Source organism: Barbus barbus (assembly GCF_936440315.1).
Source record: "Barbus barbus genome assembly, chromosome: 49".
Lineage (NCBI taxonomy): Eukaryota > Metazoa > Chordata > Actinopteri > Cypriniformes > Cyprinidae > Barbus > Barbus barbus.
The window spans coordinates 4356295-4381021 of NC_136727.1; the positions used below are offsets into that span (position 1 = coordinate 4356295).

The 24727-nt window shown below is 38.7% G+C and overlaps 2 protein-coding genes across 5 annotated transcripts; both read right to left on the minus strand.

Annotated features, from left to right (window-relative positions):
* Positions 1-565: 565 nt before the first annotated feature.
* Positions 566-6312, minus strand: LOC306867296 (uncharacterized protein). Of its 3 annotated transcripts, XM_079412897.1 has the most exons (4): positions 6231-6305; positions 5520-5631; positions 4596-4719; positions 566-2588 (listed from the first exon to the last, which is right to left on the minus strand). In XM_079412897.1, exons 3-4 carry the CDS (start codon positions 4657-4659, stop codon positions 1075-1077), a joined length of 1578 nt encoding a protein of 525 aa, XP_079269023.1. In that variant the 5' UTR covers positions 4660-4719; positions 5520-5631; positions 6231-6305; the 3' UTR covers positions 566-1074. The 3 variants fall into 3 exon arrangements, with proteins under 3 accessions (XP_079269023.1, XP_079269022.1, XP_079269024.1); XM_079412896.1 differs by lacking the exon at positions 5520-5631 and having other exon boundaries at positions 6231-6312; XM_079412898.1 differs by lacking the exon at positions 5520-5631 and having other exon boundaries at positions 4596-4697; positions 6231-6289.
* Positions 6313-10513: 4201 nt separating this feature from the next.
* LOC306867192 (uncharacterized protein) lies at positions 10514-21623 on the minus strand. Of its 2 annotated transcripts, XM_079412775.1 has the most exons (4): positions 21567-21623; positions 19684-20056; positions 18438-18583; positions 10514-14475 (listed from the first exon to the last, which is right to left on the minus strand). In XM_079412775.1, exons 3-4 carry the CDS (start codon positions 18490-18492, stop codon positions 10730-10732), a joined length of 3801 nt encoding a protein of 1266 aa, XP_079268901.1. In that variant the 5' UTR covers positions 18493-18583; positions 19684-20056; positions 21567-21623; the 3' UTR covers positions 10514-10729. The 2 variants fall into 2 exon arrangements, with proteins under 2 accessions (XP_079268901.1, XP_079268902.1); XM_079412776.1 differs by lacking the exon at positions 19684-20056.
* Between the last annotated feature and the right edge of the window lie 3104 nt (positions 21624-24727).

Consider the following 24727-nt stretch of genomic DNA (forward strand, 5'->3'; position numbering starts at 1 on the left):
TCCTCAGCCGTCTTGGCAGGATTTAGATTACATAAAAAACCTACTTATATTCGCTTGTGCAAACTAGTACTTCCCAAATATTGTAGCATATATAGTATTATATTTATACCTTGATTTAATAAATTCTAAATTGAAAACTCATCCATATTCTCTAATTCGTTATTTGCCTACAGTGCATTAGCCTATAACATGTTCAGCTGTTTCATTAATGTCATATACCTCACATAGACCTGTTGGATGTTTGCTTATTAAATGCACTGTAGCTACTGTTCAACCTTGTATGCCCCAATCATACCCTTTTAATTATGTTCAAACCTGAGAGTCATCTTACACTGAATGCAGTTGCTTAGTGAGAAACGTCAACTAAACCACTATACAACACATATTTGGTCCTCAAAATGCGCATAAAATGTTAAATATTTAGCCTAAGTGTAAGTGTGCATGCTGCACATGTTCCCACCCCCATGGTCATGGCACGAAAATACCATTAATAGTACTATTAAAAATCTTTACATTAACTGGCTTTCTATTAGGCCTAATGCACTGCAATGAATCACAACTGTCTGTGGTCTCCCAGTGGCCACATTATTGGCATTTAGTGTCAAGAGATTCATTTACACACACACACACACAAGATAACATGTATGCCTTCATCTCTGAAAACATTTTAAGTTTTATAATGAACTCAGACAAGCTCGCAAGCCTTGGCGTTCTCAAGAGTGCTGGCCACAGCGCTCACAAGGTGATCTTAGTAACGATAGTTTGTAGATGAATATTTTAGCCTCCTATGTGTTGTGAAATGTGTTTCAGTTCTAAGCAAAGTTGGTGTATTGATGACTTCTGAGGATAATAATTCAGTTTACTCAAGTATATTAAAAAGACGTTTTCAAAAACTGAAGCGATTTCCTTGTTTTATTAGTTAGAATGGGTATAACTCAACATTTTAAAAAGCTCCACAAGCCGAATAATCAATAAAGATACTGATTAATCTGTGAAATAAGGAAACGAATACTTGATTAATCATTCTAATAAACTCTGATTAATCGATTATCAAAATAATTACTTGATGCAGCCCTACCTAGCACCTGGAAGTACAGGATCAGAACTAATTACTATAATTTCAGACAAGCAGACATGTAATTTATGACAGATTAGAGAAGATAATTGAGTGAATGTCTTCCCACATGAATGGCAGTGATACGGCTTCTCTCCAGTGTGGATCCTCTCATGTATTTGTAGATGCGTTGACTGATTGAATCTCTCGTCACAGTGTGAACACTTGTAAGGTGTTTCTGTAGTGTGAACTGACTGGTGCTGTTTCACTCCAGTGTGGGTTTTCTTGTGTTTGTAAAGGGTTACTCTTCGCATGAAACTCCTCCCGCACTGATCACATGAGTACGGCTTCTCTCCAGTGTGGATATTCATGTGGTCTTTAAGGTTTCCTTTATCTATGAAACCCTTCCCACACTGATCACATGTGTGTGGCTTCTCTCCAGTGTGGATTTTCTTATGTTGGTTAAGGTTTTTTTTTTGTCTGAAATTCTTCCCACAGTGTTCACATGTGTGCGGCTTCTCTCCAGTGTGGATTTTCACATGATCACGAAGGCTTTCTTTTCGTTTGAAACTCCTCCCACACTGATCACATGTGTGCGGCTTCTCTCCAGTGTGGATCCTCATGTGTTCCTTAAGGGTTCCCTTTTCTCCAAAACTCTTCCCACACTGATCACATGTGTGTGACTTCATCCCAGTGTGTCTTTTCATGTGTTTCATAAGGTTTCCTTGATGTCTGAAACCCTTCCCGCACTGATCACATGTGTGTGGCCTCTCTCCAGTGTGGATATTCATGTGGTCTTTAAGGTTTCCTTTATCTATGAAACTCTTCCCACACTGATCACATGTGTGTAGCTTCTCTCCAGTGTGGATTTTCATATGTTGGTTAAGGTGACTTTTTTTTCTGAAATTCTTCCCACATTGATCACATGTGTGTGGCTTCTCTCCAGTGTGGATCATCTCATGTATTTTCAGATATTCTGACCGTTTGAATCTCTTGTCACAGTGTGAGCACTTGTAAGGTTTTTCTGTAGTGTGAACCGTCTTGTGCACTTTCATCGCATCATATGTAAAAAAAGTCTTCCCACACTCAGAGCAAGCATGATCCTTCACACCGCTGTGTCTTTTCTGGTGTATCTGTAATGCAGCCATCCGATTAAAACTCTTTCCACATAAATTACATACGAAACGCTTGTCCTTTGTATGAACGTTTAGGTGGTCCTTCAGGAAATGTGGCCTAAAAAATCTTTTACTGCTTTGGTGACAGTTTCCCAGCTTCTCTCCAGTGTGGGTTTTTAGGTGTGCATCAAGATATCCTTTTTGTGTGAAACTCTTTTCACACTGATCACATGTGTACAGCTTCCCTTCAAGATGACATTTTATGTGAATATCAAGATTTTGCTTGCATGAGAGACTCTTTTCACACTCGGGCCATATTTTGTCTCTTCTTGTCAATGAGGATGTTTCTTCAGTTTTGACATTATGGCTCTCCTCCTCTTTAATCAGTTCTTCAGTCTGCTTGTTCTCTTCTGTCAAGTCTAAAATTAAAGTAAAAATGTTTAGTAAAAATTATTTTCAGAAAATCTTTAACAAAAAAATTATAAATGTGAAAGGAAAAAACATGCGTGTGAAACTTGAGAAAACAGTAGAAAGTATAAACATATCAGTACAGCCTTGACCAGAAAGTAGTCCAGCCTCCAGAAATGAACCTCGGTCTTGGAGCATCAAAGCTGCAGGGGCTGCTCAGGGTCCAGCTCTAGCTAAAGGTGGGGCCCCTGGCACATCGTGAATGGATAGCACTTAGCCATGCAGAAGCTTTGTTTCACTTCAGGTTCTGACTGGAACAGGCCCGGCGTCAAGACCGAACTATGACGTTCTGAAGCCCGCCCTGCAATGATCCATGCAAGCGCAACTATTGCGACTGTCAGGAGCTGGGTTACACAAAAACTACCCAAACATGTTTAAAATGTTGAAATAAAATAACCATTATTTTTTTTTTTAGAGTAGCCTACAATGTGCACACTATAAAAGCAACTGGTGCAAGCTGGTAATCACTTAAATTGGTCCACATCCACCAATTGCGCAAATGCTCCGTTACCACTCCCTCTTCTGATCATTTGATCCGTCACCCCACTTTGTTCCAAGACCACGCAATTTACAAATTAAGCACTGCCTCCAAGAAGACGAAACACATTGATTTTAACCATTTGATGCGGACGATCACCGGCGTATTTAAAACATTCACAAATTCAAACGTGCTCTCGTGCTTTGTCTGGCGCTGAGCCAGAAATAGATGCGCTCAGTGCTTTTAGCCTTATATCACAACGATTCAGTGTTTTCAACCACATAAAATTTGGTTTCAGACATTTAAATTAATTACTAGCAAAAAAGACAAATAGTACACACTGATGTTTGTAAGTTTGTTAAATGTGATGTGTAAGGAAAGCGGCAATAATATTTTGTGTATTTAAATGATCACAATTTGTGATCACATTTACACTGTTCCGTCTCTTTAGTTTCATTTTCTACTGTGAAAAAACAGCCTGTGACAGTGTTGCCACCTTGTCGAACAACTGATTACTGCAAAACAACTTTGCACAAAGTATGCACAGTTACAAAAATCAGGTACAGTACCATGCGTATGTGTAAAAAGTGAATATCCTTTGGCCTTGAGACTCCTAAGAGAAAGATAATGGTGTTTCTGTAGCAGCACGAGGGCCGAAGCTGCTTTCCCTTAGAAAAAGCGGTCTGTGAGCACAGTGAGGAGAGAAGCATGCTCGCAACGAGCGATCCGTCTCGATCAGCACGGCTCATGCAAGCGACGAACTCATAGTCCTCATGGAAAGCCCTGTCTCACCCCATCATCCAAGATGTTCATGTCTTTCTTCAGTTGTAAAAAAATTATTAATTTTTGAGGAAAACATTTCCAGGATTTTTCTCTATATAGCAGACTTTTATGGTGGCCAATGGTTAGTTACAATGCCGCTTCAAAGGGCTCTACAAGATCCCAGCCAAGGAATAAGCGTCTTATCTAGCGGAACGATCGGTCATTAAGGAAGATAAGCTGATTTGGTGGAATCATACATAAATACAAACATATACTCAACAAATATATGTGTTGGTCTGGCGAGTAAACTAAAACAAAATGGCCATTCTATTGCCACAGTGTGCGTAGATGGTCGCATAGCCTTATTTTTGGGTTGTTATTTATTTTAAAACAACTCTTTTCAAAACAACAGTTGAAGACAATATCAGCTCATATAATTTTTTTAATTTTGTCTTTTCTTTTTGGAGGGGCATTTTTTGATTGCATTAGTGACTTGCACTGTTAATGCCTTTAACCACAAGTGCCAGTACACCACAATCCATCACATTAATCAACACTGAAAAGCTGAGCTTCAACTCAATATAATCATCAAAACAATGGATCAAAGTAACTTGTAAATTCACGTCTTTTCTGTACTGCAGCTTTAACTGCAACCACAAATCTGATGGACTGCTTGAAGTTTTATAAACTTAGTGAAGAATGAAGAATATACACCAACCTTCAGTATCTTCCTGTTTTATTCTGCAGGGTTCTGGTTCAGTCATGTTTTCAGCTTTTTTCATAAACTGTTGTGGGAGGAGCTGGACTGTTGGAGAAATTCCTGTGTGGTTGGAGGAACAGATCTGCCAAAATCAAAAATAAATCAGCTATCAAATTGATGCTTTCATTAATTCACACACTTAAATCTTGTCGTTTATGTTTATCCATCTATCAAAACTGTAAAATTTAATTTGTTTAAAAATGAATTTACATATTCTAAGTATTATATCTTTCTAGACTTTCTAACATTTGATAGATAAGTATAACACAAAATGCAAGTTTTATGCTGAGGAAAACACTTGTCAGAGGCATTAAGCAGCACACGCATCTGCCAAAGTACAACAGATCAAGATGTGGTAAACCCTTATGCTTTTTTATTTTAAGTGCTTATAAATATAGAGCATTCTCATGTTTCGGACAACTTCAGCTAACTTCAGCAAGATCAGCTACCGATCGCTATCTGCTGATAATTGCCTCCTAATGATTGGATCGGTGATCTCTCAATTTGCCAATCTCAGAACCAATCTCATGTGAAAGATGCGCATCTGCTTTGAGGGGTCTAAATCTGTTTTTTATAAATTTGATTACTTAGTTTCTTATTCTTATTTTATCTGACTGTTTGCACATATTTAGTGAGCTTTAGTTGAGTAATTCTATCTCTTCAGGGAAAACTGATCAAAGAAACATAGATCTAGAGCACCTAGTGGGCATTATATAGAACACAAAGGAACTTACCCTTCGTGCGATATTGCTTAATTTAAAATATACAAAAGCTTAACAGAAAGTATTTTCATAAGAGTTTTCCAGTGTGGGAAAAAAAAAACTGTATATGACAATGTTCTCAAATAAAAAAAAAAAAAATTGTATTATATTATTTTAATACCTAAAAGGTGCTTGAAACATGTTTTCTTCAGCCAGTTGAAATGCAGTACCCTTGCGTGTGTGCACATGAGAAGTATTTTACCACCTCCACCTTATTTTGAGCCAGGAAAACCCTGTTAACAATCATACAAACAAACAACACCATAGAAAGTAACTCAGGCCTCAATTCAACAATAGTTCCTCATATCATTGAAAATAAGTGACACTCAAAATATTTGCACTATACTGCTTAGCCTATGTAATTTAGTTCCAAAAGAATTGATTCTTCACCAGTCGTGTAGTAACAACTTAAAGAATGGGTTTGTGAATTTAGTACATTATAATCTACACCAATGCATAATAAATCTCATCAACCTCTCGCTGTGACGCAGGAGCGACCAGGATTCTGTTGGATCTTAACGCCTTCAGCAAACGTTCGAAAACCAAACCATGCGTTGTCCAAAAATCTATTATTTTCAATTCAGAGTGTGTTATTTGTATTCTTTGGGTGGCCATACGGCGTATGCCTGCGTATACGGGATAAAGGTATGTACTGGACAATTGCGTGATAATTAGGAATGGTTGGCAACCCTGCTGCTAAGCTAAATGTTTATTTCAGTTAGCAGACGCCAGAAAAGACGCACAAATAGAGCTGTACCACATTAAAACCACGCAGAAATGACACTGTAAAATGTTGCTTTAACAAGCTGTATAAATAAACCAGTTGTCTCACCTCAGAAGACTCAAATCTGTGTTATGGTACTAGTAGTAACAACTTCATCTTCTTCTTCTTCTAGGATTTAATGGCGGTTGGCAAATCAACTTAAAGGTGCATTCCCGCCACCTACTGGAAAGGAGTGGACACTCCACGTGGACCGCACAATTATGGAGCGAATTTTGTGCCAATATTCATGAAACAAACACAATCTGCTTTGCAAAGAAAAACTCGACTTTCAAACAAACGCAAAGTGATTTGCAAATTCAAAACTCTATTTGAGAGAAAATGCAGAGGTATGAACAAATATATGTATTGTGTGTTTCAACTGTGAGACTCATTTGCCTTTTTATGAGGAAACTTGGCTTGATTTTCTCACACATGCAATTGAGCAACTTTCTTTTCCAAAGACAGTAGATGGTGATGTTGGTCAATTTACCCTAGTCTCCCGAGACCCGAAACACCTCTTTACCGTTTCAGACCAATATGAGTGGGGAACAGTTGAGTTTTACTAAATAAATACCATGGTATTTGTAGTAAAGCTGCCTATATAGAAATGGTAACCTGCAAAAAAACATGGTTACCACACTTTTACTATAGTAAAACCAACTTTAATTTTTATAAGGATATCATAGTTTATTATCATATTTATGTTTATATATAGTAATATACATGCCTTGTACAACATTTAAAACTAAAAGTGGCCTGTAAGGAGATATTTCATATTTCAACCAATATACCGGCAGATTTTAGTCTGACAATAGCCTGTTTGGAAAAATCCAATTAAAATTATGTAGCTTTTTATATATGACTGAGCAACATTTTAACTCATGAAGCTAAGAATAAAAGGCTAACGTCAGGAATTATATTAGTGGCTCTTTAAAATGCAAACGTTGGTCATCTGAGTCACTCCTAGAAGAGTCCTCGCTGTCCAGAGTGTGTCTTCACCCGTGTAGCACGCTGTTTATTAAACCACTGTTTATTAAAATGCTGAATTTAGTATTACATCAGCGTGAACTTTATTCTTCTCCCCAATTCAAATGGAGTGTGAAGTCTCGATGAACGGAAGGAATGATCAAAACAAATTATACATTATATATATATATTATTGACAATAAAGCAGACTTGACTTGATACATCAGATATACAGTGCCCTCCACTAATATTGGCACCCTTGGTAAATATGAGCAAAGGCAGCTGTGAAAATAAATCTGCATTGTTTATCCTTTTTATTTTTCGTTAAATAAATTCACAAAATTCCAACATATCATTGAAGTAAAACAACTGAATGTTGTGGAAAAGTCTCATTGTGAAATAAATGCTTTCTCTAGTTCACATTGGCCACAATTATTGGCACCCAATTATTGCAACATCCTTTTCCCAGGGTAACAGCTCTGAGTTTTCTCCTATAAAGCCTGAAGAGTTTGGAGAACACCTGCGAGATCAGAGACCATTTTCTTCATACAGAATCTCTCCAGATCCTTCAGATTCACAGCTCCATGTTAGTACTTCTTCTCTTCAGTTCAACCCACTAATTTTCTGTAGGGTTCAGGTCAGAGGACAAGGACAGCCATGGTAAAAGATTAATTTTGTGCTCAGTGACCCATTTTTGTGTTGATTTTGATGTTTGTTTTGGATTGTTGTCCTGGTGGAAGATCTAAACATGGCCCATTATAAGATTTCTAACTGAGGCAGTCAGGTTTAATTTTTTATCTGTTGGTATTTGATCAAATCCATGATGCCATGCATCTGAACAAAGAAAAACAGAAAAACAGCCCCAAACCAATAAAGATCCAGCAGTATATTTAACCGTGGACATGGGGTACTTTTTTTTTTTTTTATCCCTGTTTGTGCTAAACTCATCTGGTGGATTTGTTGCCAAAAAGCTCTTTTTTTCAGTTTCATCTGACCATAGAAGCCAGTGCCATCTGAAGCTCCAGTCGTGTCTGACCACTGAATTTGCTGGAAATTGTTTTAGGATGAGTGAGGAGAATTTTCCTTGAAACCCTCCTGAACAACATGTGGTGATGTAGGGGATGTTTATATATATATATATTTAGGTTTCTGACCCCAAGACTCAATTAATCTCTACAATTCTCCAGCTGTGATCCTTGGAGAGTCTTTGGCCATTTAAACTCTCCTCCTCATCGTGCATTAGGACGATATAGACACGACCTCTTCCAGGAAGATTTTTTACATCTTTAGTTGATTGGAACCTCTTAATTATTACCCTGATGGAGGAAATTTTCAATGCTTTAACTCTTTTCTTACAGCCACTTTCTATTTTGTGATGCTCAACAATCTTGTTCTGCACATCAGAACTATATTCTTAGGGAATTTGGCGTTTGTGTTCCTCATATTTATACTTCTGTTGAACAGGAAGTCATGGTTGGACAATTTAATGCTCCTAGTCCCCTAGTGTGCTAAAAAAATGTAAATATGAATGGGAATATACTTCAGAGATATTTTACTCATTTGAATTTCTAGGGGTGCCAATAATTGTGGCCAAGATTCATTGGAGAAAAACATTTATTTCATCATGAGATTTTCTCCCCACTTTCAATTGTTTTACTTCAGTGATAGGTTAGAATTTTGTGAATTTTTTGAGTGGAGATCAAAAGGATAATGCAGATTTATTTTCACAGCTGTCTTTGCTCAAATTTATCCAGGGTGCCAATATTAGTGGAGGGCACTGTATAGACAGGTGCATTTAAAAAAAAAATAGAATATTGTGAAAAACTAAAATTTTTTGTAACTTATTTCAAAAAGTGAAGCTTTCATATATTTTTTAGATTCATTGCATGTAAAGTAAGACATTTCAAAAGTTTTTTGTTTTCATTTTGATGATTAGAGTTTACAGCTCATGAAAGTCAAAATCCAGTATCTCAAAATATTAGAATATTTCCTAAGATCAATCAAAAAAAGGATTTGCAAAGCAGAAAAGTTCAAGTTCTTTAAAGTATGTTCATTTATACACTCAATACTTGGTCGGGGCTCCTTTAGCACAAACTCCAGCATCAGTGAGGAATGGCATGGAAGCGATCAGCCTGTGGCTCTGCTGAGGCACTATTGAGCATTCAGCTCGTCTGTATTGTTGGATCGACTGTTTCTCATCTTTCTCTTGAAAATATCCCATAGATTCCATATGGGGTTCAGGTCAGGCATGTTGGCTAGCCAATCAAGCACAGTAATATCATGGTCAGCAAAGCACTTGGAAGTGGTTTTGGCACTGTGGGCAGGTGCTAAAGTCCTGCTGGAAAAGCAAATCAGCATCTCCATAAAGCTTGTCAGCAGATGGAAGCATAAAGTGCTCCAAAATCTCCTGGTAGACGGCTGCATTGACTCTGGACTTGATGTAACACAATGGACCAACACCAGCAGACGTCATGGCACTCCAAACCATCACTTGACTGTGGAAACCTCAAACTGGACTTCAAGCAGCTTGGGTTCTGTGCCTCTCCAATCTTCCTTCAGACTCCAGACATTGACTTCTAAATGAAATGCAAAATTTAAAGAGGACTTTGGACCACTGAGCAACAATCCAGTTATTTTTCTCCTTAGCCCAGGAAAGATGCTTCTGATATTGTTTCTGTTTCAGAAGTGGCTTGGTAACCGCTTTTCCTGTGTTTGTTTATTGGTTTTGATAATGGCGCCGACCACAAATGCATTTAAAGTTAAGGTGATGAGTAGACTGAAGTTGGGCTCCGGTTGTTATGCTGTGGGATGCAACCCAGTGTTTCACATACAGTGATTTATTTGTGGCTTTTATTTGTGGTACCAGTTTGTTGTTATGCTGTGGGATGCATGTATGGGACAAAATTATGTCTTAAACACGGGACAATTCCGTGATAATTTGGAATGGTTGGCAACCCTGACACTCACACTCACACACACACAAAAGATAACATGTATGCCTTCATCTCTGAAATGGTCTCCCAGTGGCCACATTATTGGCATTTAGTGTCAAGAGATTAATTTACACACACACACACACTCACACACACACAAAAAAGATAACATGTATGCCTTCATCTCTGAAAACATCTTTGTCTTAAATTTTATAATGAACTCAGACAAGCTCGCAAGCCTCGGCGTTCTCAAGAGTGCTGGCCACAGCGCTCACAAGGTGATCTTAGTAACGATAGTTTGTAGATGAAAATTTTTAGAATATTAATAATATTTAGTTGTGAAATGCCCTTTAATTTTTGTGTTTCAGTTCTGAGCAAAGTTGGTGTATTGATAACTTCTGAGGATAATAATTCAGTTTACTCAAGTATATTAAAAAGACATTTTCAAAAACTGAAGTGATTTCCTTGTTTTATTTATTAGTTAGAATGGGTATAACTCAACATTTCAAAAAGCTCCACAAGCCGAATAATCAATAAAGATACTGATTCATCTGTGAAATAATGAAACGAATACTTGATTAATCATTCTAATAATCTCTGATTAATCGATTATCAAAATAATTACTTGATGCAGCCCTACCTAGCACCTGGAAGTTCAGGATCAGAACGTCAACTAATTACTATAATTTCAGACAAGCAGACATGTAATTTATGACAGATTAGAGAAGATAATTGAGTGAATGTCTTCCCACATGAATGGCAGTGATACGGCTTCTCTCCAGTGTGGATCCTCTCATGTATTTGTAGATGTGTTGACTGATTGAATCTCTCGTCACAGTGTGAACACTTGTAAGGTGTTTCTGTAGTGTGAACTGACTGGTGCTGTTTCACTCCAGTGTGGGTTTTCTTGTGTTTGTAAAGGGTTACTCTTCGTATGAAACTCTTTCCACACTGATCACATGAGTACGGCTTCTCTCCAGTGTGGATATTCATGTGGTCTTTAAGGTTTCCTTTATATATGAAACCCTTCCCACACTGATCACATGTGTGTGGCTTCTCTCCAGTGTGGATATTCATGTGGTCTTTAAGGTTTCCTTTATCTATGAAACCCTTCCCACACTGATCACATGTATATGGCTTCTCTCTACTGTGGGTTTTCTTGTGTTTGTAAAGGGTTACTCTTCGTATGAAACTCTTCCCACACTGATCACATGTGTACGGCCTCTCTCCAGTGTGGATCCTCATGTGATCATGAAGGCTTTCTTTTCGTTTGAAATTCTTCCCACACTGATCACATATATATGGTTTCTCTATACTGTGGGTTTTCTTGTGTTCAGTAAGGGTTCCTCTTTGTGTGAAACTTCTCCCACACTGATCACATGTATGTGGCTTCTCTCTACTGTGGGTTTTCTTGTGTTTGTAAAGGGTTACTCTTCGTATGAAACTCTTCCCACACTGATCACATGTGTACGGCCTCTCTCCAGTGTGGATCCTCATGTGATCATGAAGGCTTTCTTTTCGTTTGAAATTCTTCCCACACTGACCACATATATATGGCTTCTCTATACTGTGGGTTTTCTTGTGTTCAATAAGGGTCCCTCTTTGTCTGAAACTCCTCCCACACTGATCACATGTGTACGGCTTCACTCCAGTGTGGATCCTCATGTGATGATTCAGGCTTTCTTTTCGTTTGAAATTCTTCCCACACTGACCACATATATATGGCTTCTCTATACTGTGGGTTTTCTTGTGTTCAATAAGGGTCCCTCTTTGTCTGAAACTCCTCCCACACTGATCACATGTGTACGGCTTCACTCCAGTGTGGATCCTCATGTGATCATGAAGGCTTTCTTTTCGTTTGAAATTCTTCCCACACTGATCACATGTATATGGCTTCGGTCCAGTGTGGATTTTCATGTGATGATTCAGGCCTTCTTTTCGTTTGAAACTCTTCCCACACTGATCACAGGTATATGGCTTTTCTTCACTGTGGGTTTTCATGTGTTCATAAAGTGTTCCTCTTTGTGTGAAACTCCTGCCACACTGATCACATGTGTATGGCTTCTCTCCAGTGTGGATCCTCATGTGTTCATTAAGGGTTGCCTTTTCTGCGAAACTCTTCCCACACTGATCACATGTGTGTGGCTTCACCCCAGTGTGTCTTTTCATGTGTTTCATAAGATTTCCTTTATGTGCGAAACTCCTGCCACACTGATCACATGAGTACGGCTTCTCTCCAGTGTGGATATTCATGTGGTCTTTAAGGTTTCCTTTTTCTAAGAAACCCTTCCCACACTGATCACATGTGTGTAGCTTCTCTCCAGTGTGGATTTTCATATGTTTGTCAAGGTTTCTTTTTTGTCTGAAATTCTTCCCACACTGATCACATGTGTGCGGCTTCTCTCCAGTGTGGATATTCATGTGTCGATTAAGCATTTCTCTTAGTCTGAAGCTCTTCCCACATTGATCACATGTATACGGCTTCTCTCCAGTGTGAATCCTCTCATGTATTCTCAGATATTCTGACCGTTTGAATCTCTTTTCACAGTGTGAACACTTGTAAGGTGTTTCTGTAGTGTGAACTGTCTGGTGCACTTTCATCGCACCATATGTAAAAAAAGTCTTCCCACACTTGGAGCAAGCATGATCCTTCACACCGCTGTGTCTTTTCTGGTGTATCTTTAATGCAACCATCTGACTAAAACTCTTTCCACATAAATTACATATGTAAGGCTTCTTCATCGTATGAGTTTTCAGTCGGTCCTTTAGAAATGTTCTACTGCTTTGGTCACAGTTTTCTAGTCTCTCTCTAGAATGAGTAAGCAGATGTTTTTTAAAAACATCACATTTTCTGAAACTCTTTCCACACTGATCACATGTATATGGCTTCTCTCCCGTGTGGATTCTCATGTGTACATTAAGGGCTCCTTTTTGTGTGTAACTCTTCCCACACTGAACACATGCGTACGGCTTCTCTCCAGTGTGGATCATCATGTGTTCGTTACGAGTTTGCTTAAGTCTGAAACTCTTCCCACACTGATCACATGTGTATGGCTTCTCTCCAGTGTGGATCCTCATGTGTACATTAAGGGCTCCTTTTTGTCTGAAACTCTTCCCACACTGATCACATGTGTGCGGCTTCTCTCCAGTGTGGGTTTTTAGGTGTGCATCAAGGTATCCTTTTTGTGCGAAACTCTTCCCACACTGATCACATGTGTATGGTTTCTCTCCAGTGTGGATATTCATGTGGTCTTTAAGGTTTCCTTTATGCACAAAAGTTTTCCCACACTGATCACATGTGTGTAGCTTCTCTCCAGTGTGGAATCTCATGTGTTTGTTAAGGTTACTTTTTTGTCTGAAGTTCTTCCCACATTGATCACATGTGTGCAGCTTCTCTCCAGTGTGAATCCTCTCATGTATTCTCAGATATTCTGACCGTTTGAATCTCTTGTCACAGTGTGAACACTTGTAAGGTGTTTCTGTAGTGTGAACTGACTGGTGTACTTTCATCGCATCATATGTAAAAAAAGTCTTCCCACACTCAGAGCAAGCATGATCCTTCACACCGCTGTGTCTTTTCTGGTGTATCTGTAATGCAGCCATCCGACTAAAACCCTTTCCACATAAATAACATACGTAAGTTTTGTCCTTATGAACTTTCAGACGGTCCTTCAGGAAATGTGGCCTAAAAATTTTTTTACTGCTTTGGTGAGAGTTTTCTAGTCTCTCCCTAGAATGAGTAAGCAGATGTTTTTTAAAACCATGACATTTTCTGAAACTCTTTCCACACTGATCACATGTGTATGGCTTCTCTCCAGTGTGGATCCTCATGTGTTCGTTATGGGTTTGCTTAAGTCTGAAACTCTTTCCACACTGATCACATGTGTACGGCTTCTCTCCAGTGTGGATCCTTGTGTGTCCATCAAGGACTCGTTTTTGTCTGAAACTCTTCCCACACTGATCACATGTGTAAGGCTTCTCTCCAGTGTGGATCCACATGTGTACATTAAGGGCTCGTTTTTGTCTGAAACTCTTCCCACACTGATCACATGTGTACGGCTTCTCTCCAGTGTGGGTTTTTAGGTGTGCATCAAGGTATTCTTTTTGTGTGAAACTCTTCCCACACTGATCACATGTGTACAGCTTCTCTCCAGTGTGGATTTTCATGTGTTTTGTAAGGTATTTTTTTAATGTGAAAGTCTTTTCACACTGATCACATGTGTACAGCTTCCCTTCAAGATGACATTTTATGTGAATATCAAGATTTTGCTTGCATGAGAGACTCTTTTCACACGGAGGCCATATTTCGTCTATTCTTGTCAATGAGGATCTCCAGGATGTTTCTTCAGTTTTGACACGATGGTTCTCCCCCTCTTCAATCAGTTCTTCAATCTCCTTGTTCTCTTCTATCAAATCTAAAATTAAAGTAAAAATGTTTAGTAAAAAAAAAAAAGTTTTCAGAAAATCTTTTTAAAAATATATGTGAAAGGAAAAGGACATCTGAAACTTGAAAAACCATTAGAAAGTATAAACATTTTGATGCATTAATTTGAATTGGGTACGTGTATGTCACAATCTACTGTGTTGGAGCAAGGAACGAGGAGCACAGAACGCAGAGATGCAGGAGATTTCACAAACAACAGTCTTTAATAATCCAACATGGGGTAACACAGGGTCGGCAGGAGACACACACGTAGCACATGACGTTAGAGACCCGACAAGGAAACATGGGGCAGACTACACTTTATATACTGGGAGAAATGAGGGAAATAGAGGAGACACACCAGGGGCCCGTTTCAATAAGGAGGTTCAACCAACTCTGAGTTTAAACTTGAATTCTGAGTTGACTTACCGTGAGATGGGAAACTCAAGAGTTTTCGGTTTCAGAACGAATTAATTGTGTTAGCAACACGTCTTATAGTGTTGGGAAAGGGGCCGTGCTTGGTGGCTCGATTGCGTCATCGAGTCATGATTTAGCCCCGCCCAAAAAATCCTTACCACGAAAATGGTGAAAAACTGTTTAACGGTCTAACTCCACAATTAAGTACTGCATAGTTCACAGTCTTTGTAACATGTTTCAGCAATGCATTTATAATATTTATAATGCGTTTACAACCTATTTTTAGAATTGACTTTACATGGACTTTAATGTTTAGTAAGTACAAGAGTTTTTCAAAATTAAAAAAAAAAAAGTTTGCAAAAACTGTGAGCCAGATTTAAATATAAAAATGGAACTGTTCAGATAATATTTCTCCATATAAAATTTATTTATTTTATAATATGTATTGGTTATTTTGAGCAGCTCAAAAGGAGGGCCTCATACAGCCTTAAGTACCATAGACAAACTCCAGGATGTAGGACAGACTGTAAGACTGTATATTGGTAAGCCACCCTCTCGAACGTGAATCTCAAGAATGGCCTGTGATGGGAGCTATCTGAATATGAAATGAGCCTGAGCCTGACATCCTTTTTTGAATGAAGAAGTAGCGACCGTAAAAGCTCAAAACGCTGCGGCCTGTGGGGGCTACCTCCACAGCACCCTTTGCTAGCAAGGTTTGGACTTGGACTGTATTTACATCTGCACTTGGTTGTTTATGATGAGAGAATTCGCCAAGTCCTGAATTTAGTCAGCAAGCGTGCACTAAGCAAAAATCCAGTTTCAGCGATGACTCATTTGAATGCCTCTGATTGGTTACTGCATGCATAAATTTAACAGAATCATGTGTGATTGGTTATAATGTGCAACACTGTAAAAACACGAAAAAAAGATGCAACATGAGCAGATATTAATTTAATGCCGCAATCGACACTTTTGATTCATTTTCACTTTATTAACCAAAGACGTAATAGATTTTTAACTTAATCAATAAAGCTGTTTGCAAATGGTAAATTGTGCAGGAGCATTTTTGTTCAGTTTGCAGGGATTTTTGCCCCAAGTCCCCATGGCCAGGGGAAGGCTACAGTAGCCCCTAACTGCAGAACAAAGATCCAGGGGTCGGGGTTGGATCTACATCTAGGGGGTGGAGATTGGTAGGTTTAGGGGTGGAGATGGGTAGGTTTAGGGGTGGGGATGGGTGGGTTTAGGGATCAGGGGTTGGAGACGGGTAGGTTTAGGTAAATTTAAGGTGGGAGGAGTTGGATCTAGATCCAACCACACCCCCTGGATCTTGTGTTCTGCAGTGAGGACCATCTCAAAGGCTAAGCCTTACACACTCTCCGCCTATGATCACGTGGCTCTTTTGGCTGTAGGGGGCAGAGTTCTCCATGGTGTCCAACTATTTCTCTGCACAGAAGCTGTCAATAACAGTAGTGGTTTTTTTTAGCAAAGTCCTCCTTGGAACCCTCAAAGAGACCACCTAGCGTATGCGTACAGTCGCCTTTCAAAGTATCCTCCATGTCCAGTGTCTGCTCCATTTTTCCCCTATAAGTTATGACCGATAACAAATATTTTTTAACTCTTTTAAACCAAAGCTGGGCTGTCTCATACCCTCTCACTCCCAAGTGCTTTTCAATGTGAGAGTCTGTTGAAAAAAAAAAAAAAAGAGCAATTTTGATAGTACCATATTGAGCAACTATAGACCAATATCAAATCTTCCTTTTATAAGCAAGATTATTGAAAAGGTAGTTTTTAAATCAGCTACACAACTATTTAAACTCAAATGGATACCTGGACAATTTTCAATCTGGTTTCCGACCGCATCACAGCTCTATGCTCGATGACAGCACTCATTAAGATAAATTATATTCGCTTTAATTCTGATTCTGGCAAAATATCAGTGCTGGTACTACTAGATCTTGGTGCTGCGTTTGACACTGTAGATCATAACATACTTCTAGAGAGACTAGAAAACTGCATTGGGCTTTCTGGGATGTACTCAAATGGTTCATATCATACTTAGAGAAGGTAGAGGTTATTATGTAAGTATAGGAGAGCATAAGTCTAAGTGCACATTCGTGACATGGCGGAGACCCACAAGGCTCAATTCTTGCACCGCTCTTGTTTAGCCTGTATATGCTCCCACTAAGTCAAACAATGAGAGAGAACCAAATTGCCTATAACAGCTATGCAAATGACACCCAGATTTACCTAGCCTTATCTCCACATGCCTACAGCCCCATTGACTCCCTCTGCCAATGCATTGATGAAATTAACAGCTGGATGTGCCAGAACTTTCTTCAATTAAACAAGGAGAAAACTGAAGTCATTGCATTTGGTAACAAAGATGAAGTTCTCGAATGCATACCTTGAATCTAGGAGTCAAACAACTAAAAATCAAGTCAAGAATCTTGGGGTGATTCTGGAGACAGACCTTAGTTTCAGTAGTCATGTCAAAGCAGTAACTAAATCAGCATACTATCATCTCAAAAACATTGCAAGAGTTAGATGTTTTGTTTCCAGTCAAGACTTGGAGAAACATGTTCATGCATTTATCACCAGCAGGGTGGATTATTGTAATGATCTGATTACTGCAAAATAACTTCCATGTGCAACCAGCTCGTACAAAGTACGCACAGTTACAAAAATCAGGTGGTGCACGTACAGTACAGTAGTCAACATTTGAAGTGGATCAAAACCTTTCAAAGTTGTCCTAAAACGCTTTGTTTTCTTAGGACAACTTTGATTAATTTTTGGGATCCACGTCAAATGCCGACTACTGTATGTGCGTACTATTGTGATGACGAAATTCGCATCACGCATACTGTACACTGTACCTTGCGTACGCGTAAAAAGTGAAGTATACTTTGGGCTTTAGACTCCTAAGAGAAAGATAATTTCTCTTAGGGGTCTAATTTTTTTTTTAAAAAGATAAAAAAAAAAAAAAAATTGTGTGATGTTACTTTTGTGATTTTTAAAAAAAAAAAATAAATAATAAATTCTTCAAAACAACAGTTGAAGACAATACTGGCTCATATTATTCTTTTCATTTTTTTTTTTACAGTATGTCTTTTCTTTTTGGAGAGGCAATTTTTGATAGCATCAGTGACTTATGCACTGTTTATGCCTTTAACCACAAGTGCCAAAATAAAGCCACAACTTTTGAAAACGATAGCGTGGCTGCCCACATTCGCTCTGCATATCCTTGACGACCGTGTAAACAATAACATCATGCTCATTGTTGTAACCATAGATATGCATTTAGACGCGTCTGCCATCTAAATAATAGGACTCTTCCTATACATATCTATGGTTGTACCTGCATGAATGGTCGCGTGACATGCGGTTTCAGTTATGTAGTGTAGACAGAGATGGTGTTTGTGAAACGCAGTGGAAACGCCAGTGTAGACAAGGATAGTTTTCGTTCTAAAATACTGTTTTAAAACGAAAAAGCACTAGTGTAAACGGGGCCTTAGTGAAGAATAAAGAATATGCACCAACCTATTTGTTCTTCAGTATCTTCCTGTTTTATTCCGCAGGATTCTGGATCAGTCATGTTTTCAACTTTCTTTCATAAACTCTTTCATAAACTGTTGTGGGAGGAGCTGGACTGTTGGAGAAATTCCTGTGTGGTTGGAGGAACAGATCTGCCAAAATCAAAAATAAAGCAGTTATCAAATAATGCCTTCATTAATTCACACACTTAAATCATGTTGTTTGTGTTTATCCAGCTATCAAAATGTAAAGTTATTTATTTAAAAAAAAATGAATTTACATATTCTGAGTATTATATCTTTCTAGTCTTTCTAACATTTGACAGATAAGTATACCACAAAATGCAAGTTTTATGCTGAGGAAAACACTTGTCAGAGGCATTAAGCAGCACACGCATCTGCCAAAGTACAACAGAGCAAGATGTGGTAAACCCTTATGCTTTTTTATTTTAAGTGCTTATAAATATAGAGCATTCTCATGTTTCGGACAACTTCAGCTAACTTCAGCAAGATCAGCTACCGATCGCTATCTGCTGATAATTGCCTCCTAATGATTGGATCGGTGATCTCTCAATTTGCCAATCTCAGAACCAATCTCATGTGAAAGATGCGCATCTGCTTTGAGGTGTATGGCATGACATGCAGCAGTGCCATCTCAGTCTGTTTTTTATACATTTGATAACTTGGTTTCTTATTCTTGTTTTATCTGCCTATTTGCACAGCTTTAGTGAGCTTGAGTTGAGTAGCTTTATCTCTTCAGGGAAAACTGATCAAGGGAAATAGATCTAGAGCACCACCTAGTGGGCATCATATAAAACACAAAGAAACTTACCCTTCATGCGATATTGCTTAACTTAAAATATACAAAAGCTTAACAGAAAGTATTCTGATAAAGAGTTTTCCAGTGTGGAAAAAAAAACCTGTATATGAAACAAAATAAATAATATATATGTCTATTCTATTATTATTGAAATGTGTGCTTGTAAAATGTTTTCTTCAGCCAGTTGAAATGCGGTACCCATGGCCTAAAATGAACACTCACCAAGCGCCAAAAGCGAGTAAAAATTGATGTTAGTGAGTAAAACTTTTCTGAAATATGACAATGCAATGTAGTGAGAACAACAGAGTGAGATTCACTGTTTCTGACGCAAGCGAATAAAATAATCACAAAGCCATTTTAGACAATGCACCAGTAGCGCTTCAACGGACAAAAACATGCACAATTATGTCAAAATGTGGTTTTGGCGAGTTACCTCATAAGCGCAGTCTTAAATGACCTTAAAGAGTTTGGAGAAGATAGGATATGTGACAGATCCGTGTCATGATGGTTAGAGAGTCGGACTTGTAATCCGAAGGTTGCGGGTTCGAGTCTCGGGCCGGCAGGGATTGTAGGTGGGGGGAGTGAATGTCCAGCGCTCTCTCCACCCTCAATACCACGACTGAGGTGCCCTTGAGCAAGGCACCGAACCCCCAACTGCTCCCCGGGCGCTGCAGCATAAATGGCTGCCCACTGCTCCGGGTGTGTGTTCACGGTGTGTGTGTGTGTTCACTTTGGATGGGTTAAATGAAGAGCACGAATTCCGAGTAGGGGGTCACCATACTTGGCCGTATGTCACGTCACTGTCACTAAATCAAAGAACAAAAGAAAAAGAGAAATCAAAGGACTGCTCTAGTCACTCATTAATAAAGATTAATCTGTATAGTTTATGCAGATACAATTTATAGTTTATGTGAAGATTGTTTTAAAATGACTTAATATTTCAGAGCATATTAAATGTTAAAAATAATTGAATGTTGAATAGCTACAATTAATAGGGAAAATTGAGGGAAAATGGATTTAATAGAGACACCAGTAGCAGTATTGGTATCAATACTTCATTAATAATAGGCTACTTAGTAAAAAGATGCCATTTAAAATATAATATCTTTATGTTGGAGGTTCAATATGAAATGATGACAATATTAAATATGCGATTCATCACAAAAAAAAGTGATTATTTTCATGAATCAAATGACAGAAATCACTAATGTTAACCTTTTATAGATTTTAGATGTCAATTTAATTTCTAATTTTATAGGTTCCCCCAGAAAGAGATCGGGATGGACCCAACGCCCTTGCCCCCCTTCAAATTTTCAGTTTGATAATCCAGCCCTCAAATTAAGCTAATTGAATAGCCCTGCTCTAGTCCGTTAACATGGGTGCGGGAAAAAAACAAAATGCAGCACATATGCACTGCAAACTGATTATGTGTGAACGTAACACGGCCTGCTCCATTTCCCAAAAACATGCAAAGGACAAGAATCTCAACGTTTGTTTAGGGATAAAAAAATATATAAGTTAATAAATGTGTTTGTTTTTTTCTTTTTCTTGGAAGTAAAGAACAAATTAAAAACATTGTAAATATGTTTAGTCATTGTAGTAGTAACGACTGCCTGTTTTTGCAAAAAGAGTTTCATGGCTGGTAAAAAAAAAAAACTTTTGGCCGGTAAATTATATCACATCACCGGCCATTGGCAGGTGGGTCAAAAAGTTAGTTTTAGTACCCTTGCGTGTGTGCCACCTCCACCTTATTTTGAGCCAGGAAAACCCTGTTAATAATCATACAAACAAACTTAATGAATTAAACTCCTCACATCACTGAAAATAAGGGACATTCAAAATATGTGTACTGTACTGCTTAGCCTATGTGCAATTTAATTCCAAAAATAATTAATTCTCCACCAGTCCTGTTGTAATAATAACTTGGGAGATTGGTTTGTGAATAACAACATATTCTTCACCAATGCATAATAAATCTCATTAACCTCTCGCTGTGATGCAGGAGCGACCAGGATTCTGCTGGATCAGCAAACATTCCCAAACCAAACAATAATGTGTCCAAAAAACTATTATATTCAATTCAGAGTGTGTTATTTGTATTGTTTGGGTGCTCGTGCGGCGTATGCCTGCGTTTACGGGATAAAGTTATGTCTTAAATACAGGACAATTCTGTAATAATTAGGAATGGTTGGCAACCCATCTGCAAGGATAAATGTTTGTCAGTTAGCAGACGCCAGAAAAGACACAAGAGCTGCACCACATTAAAACAATACGGAAATGACACTGTAAAATGTTGCTTTAAACAAATGATCTCACCTCACAAGACTCAAAAGCTGTGTTCTGGCTCTAGCGGCAACTTCTTCTTTTGTGTTTAATGACGGGTGGTAAACCAGCTTTAGGTGCGCTTCCGCCACCTACTGGGACGGAGTGTGACGCCCTGATGAACGGAAGGAATAATCAAAACTAATTATATATATGTAATATATACATATATATCTCTCAAATATTTTAGAAGGAAATCATACATCTTTAACTGTTTCTGTGCATTCTGAAATATTTTTTTTAAGTTAAATGACACTGATTCCCATATCTTTTAGTTTTTCAACAAGCTGGTTTATTTCTCTTCTATATGCTTCACAGTGATGTCCGACTGTTTCTGTTACTCTACAGTAGCTGCAGTGATCTGACTCACATTTGTTCTATAATGTGCAGGGAATGCTAGATGTAACTACTTTCTCGTTCTAGTTTCAGAACTACTGCACCAGAACTACTGTGGGAAGTCGTGGCCTAATGGTTAGAGAGTCGGACTCGTAATCGAAAGGTTGCGAGTTCGAGCCCCCGGCCGGCAGGAATTGTAGGTGGGGGGAGGGAATGTCCAGCGCTCTCTCCACCCTCAATACCACGACTGAGGTGCCCTTGAGCCCCCAACTGCTCCCTGGGCGCCGCAGCATGGCTGCCCACTGCTCCGTGTGTGTGTGTGTGTGTGTGTGTGTGTGTGTGTGTGTGTGTGTGTGTGTGTGTGTGTGTGTGTGTGTGTGTGTGTGTGTGTGTGTGTGTGTGTGTGTGTGTGTGTGTGTGTGCGCGCGCGCGCATTTGTTCACTACTCACTGCTGTGTGTGTGCACTTGGATGGGTTAAACAATTTGGGTCACCATACTTGACAATACGTCGTGACGACGACGACCTCGGAGAAATGGGCGTGCCGAAAGTTTTCTCATTTCTCAACCACACATATATGACATGAAAGAAGTGAACACAAGGACACAAAACTAAGGCTGTCTTCCAAGGATCTTCAAAATGAGATGGCCTTCAGCGGTGCGTGCCTATAGGCAAACTAGGCAGCAGCCTAGGGTGACAGTACAGTGAGGGGAGTAAAAACAAAAGAGATATATGTTCTAATAAATGTCTTTATTTTTGGAGATTTATGGTATGCCCAGCCATAGGTGAGATGACAAATTGGCTACTTTTTATTGAAAGCAGTTGGCAACACTGCAAACAGGAACAGAACAAAACCCAACTGAACTTACAGAACTGAACAACCCTGACAAGATGATGGTTGAAGCACTTGAAGTGACACCTATGCATTATAACAATACAAAAATCATAGCATTTACATTTATGCATTTAGCAGACGCTTTTAACCAAAGCGACTTACATTGCATTCAAGTTAGTTTTTACATTTTATCAGCTCTTGCTTTCCCTGGGAATAGCATTATTAGATCTAGAACACAAACTGCTGGTTTTGTCTGGCCAGAGGAGAACTGGCCCCCCAACTGAGCCTGGTTTCTCCCAAGGTTTTTTTTTCTCCATTCTGTCACCGATGGAGTTTTGGTTCCTTGCCGCTGTCGCCTCTGGCTTGCTTAGTTGGGGACACTTCATTTCCAGAGATATCGTCGACCTGATTGTACAGACACTATTTAAACTGAACTGAGCTGGACAATGACATCACTGAATTCAATAATGAAATGCCTTTAACTGAAAATTGAGTGTTTAATCTTGTCATTTTACATTATTGACAAACTATTTTCCTATTTTGATATTGTGAAGTTGCTTTGACAATTTATATTGTTAAAAGCACTATATAAATAAAGGTGACTTGACTTGACAGTCAAAGCGGCATTACGTCATGAAATTGCGGATCGTGAGGGTTTAGGGTGCCATTTGGGACATGCCGATCTAATACTAATACCAGTCTATCTAGTTTACTGCAGAGTGCAACAATTGTCTCAGCAGCTGCCAAGCAAATACACAGAGTAGCATTATAACAGAACTTTAAACATACACAAATATATCTAATAGTATCTAGCATTACCCCACATATGCTTGACCAGAAGAAGCAGAAGCGGTTGACTGCGGCATAATAAAAGCTCAGCCACTCTCAAGCCGTGTGTCATGCTCATCTCTCATTAGCAATCACTCCAGCTACCTTGTTTCGCTCCCTTCATCCCCACCCTGCTTCATACTGCAGCAATCCTTAGTACATAAGCTTATCCATGAACTTAATTACATTAGCTGGGAGATGGCTGTGATTCATTGTATTGCATTAATAGAAAGCCAGATAATAGGGTTGGGACAATAAATCGATGCACTGCAAATCGCAGTCTCTTGTCATATAAGCGTTCTCAGCTGAAGTGCAAGTACATGTAACACATGCTTGAATATGCATGCTTTAATGAACGCATTTGGTAAATTTTTATTCCAGCCTTTTTTTTTTAAATGCATGCTTTAATGAATACATAAGCACTCTTCGGTGCTCTTCTTCGTAAGCATTTGAGTGTGCGTTTAAAAACTAAGCTCAGAATCGATTCCAGAGAGAATAGCGATGCATTCAGAAAATATCTGAATCGATCCACGAATCGTGATACATCGATTTACTGTAAAAACACTTTGAAATGTCTAACAGTGTGCACAAGTCACACTTTCAGGTGCAAGTGCTCCAGTGTTAATCACAAACTAAAACTCTGAGTTGACAGAGAACATTTATATTGAGCTTTATCTGATCCTGATCCCGCTGATCCTGATCTAAACCAGGTTGGATTTGTCAACTCTAAACTTAAGGTCTCTGCACACTGAGTCCGAAATTTTCGCATGCGTTTTTTCGCATTCGCAATCTTAAAAATTCGTCACGCACAGAGACCTTGCACACTGAGTCCGATGCGTTTTAATTAATCCGTTGCGAAAAAAATCGCAAAACTATACAAAATATCTTTAAGTAGTGAGGATGATTTTGTTGTCCTCTCGCTTTTAAAAAAAAGAAAAAGGAAATATTGGGTCCATCCAATCCAGATTGCGCAGAGAGGAAGGAGAGTTCCACCTCCTTATCAAAGAGCAGCGGGATTATCCCGAGAGATTCAAAGTTTATTTCAGGATGTCAATGCCTCAGTTTGATACTTTGCTAGCGATACTGAATCCACATAATAAAAAGAAGACCACCAATTTCCGTGAACTAATTTATCCTGAACAGAGACTGTCTGAGGT

Excerpts from the sequence above, each read along its gene's own strand:
- LOC306867296 (XM_079412896.1), bottom strand. The coding sequence starts at position 4,659 with ATGAAAAAAGCTGAAAACATGACTGAACCAGAACCCTGCAGAATAAAA. Across the intron at positions 2,589-4,595 it reads AAAACAGGAAGATACTGAAG|ACTTGACAGAAGAGAACAAG; the intron begins GTTGGTGTATAT and ends CTTTAATTTTAG.
- LOC306867192 (XM_079412776.1), bottom strand. The coding sequence starts at position 18,492 with ATGACTGATCCAGAATCCTGCGGAATAAAACAGGAAGATACTGAAGAA. Across the intron at positions 14,476-18,437 it reads AGATACTGAAGAACAAATAG|ATTTGATAGAAGAGAACAAG; the intron begins GTTGGTGCATAT and ends CTTTAATTTTAG.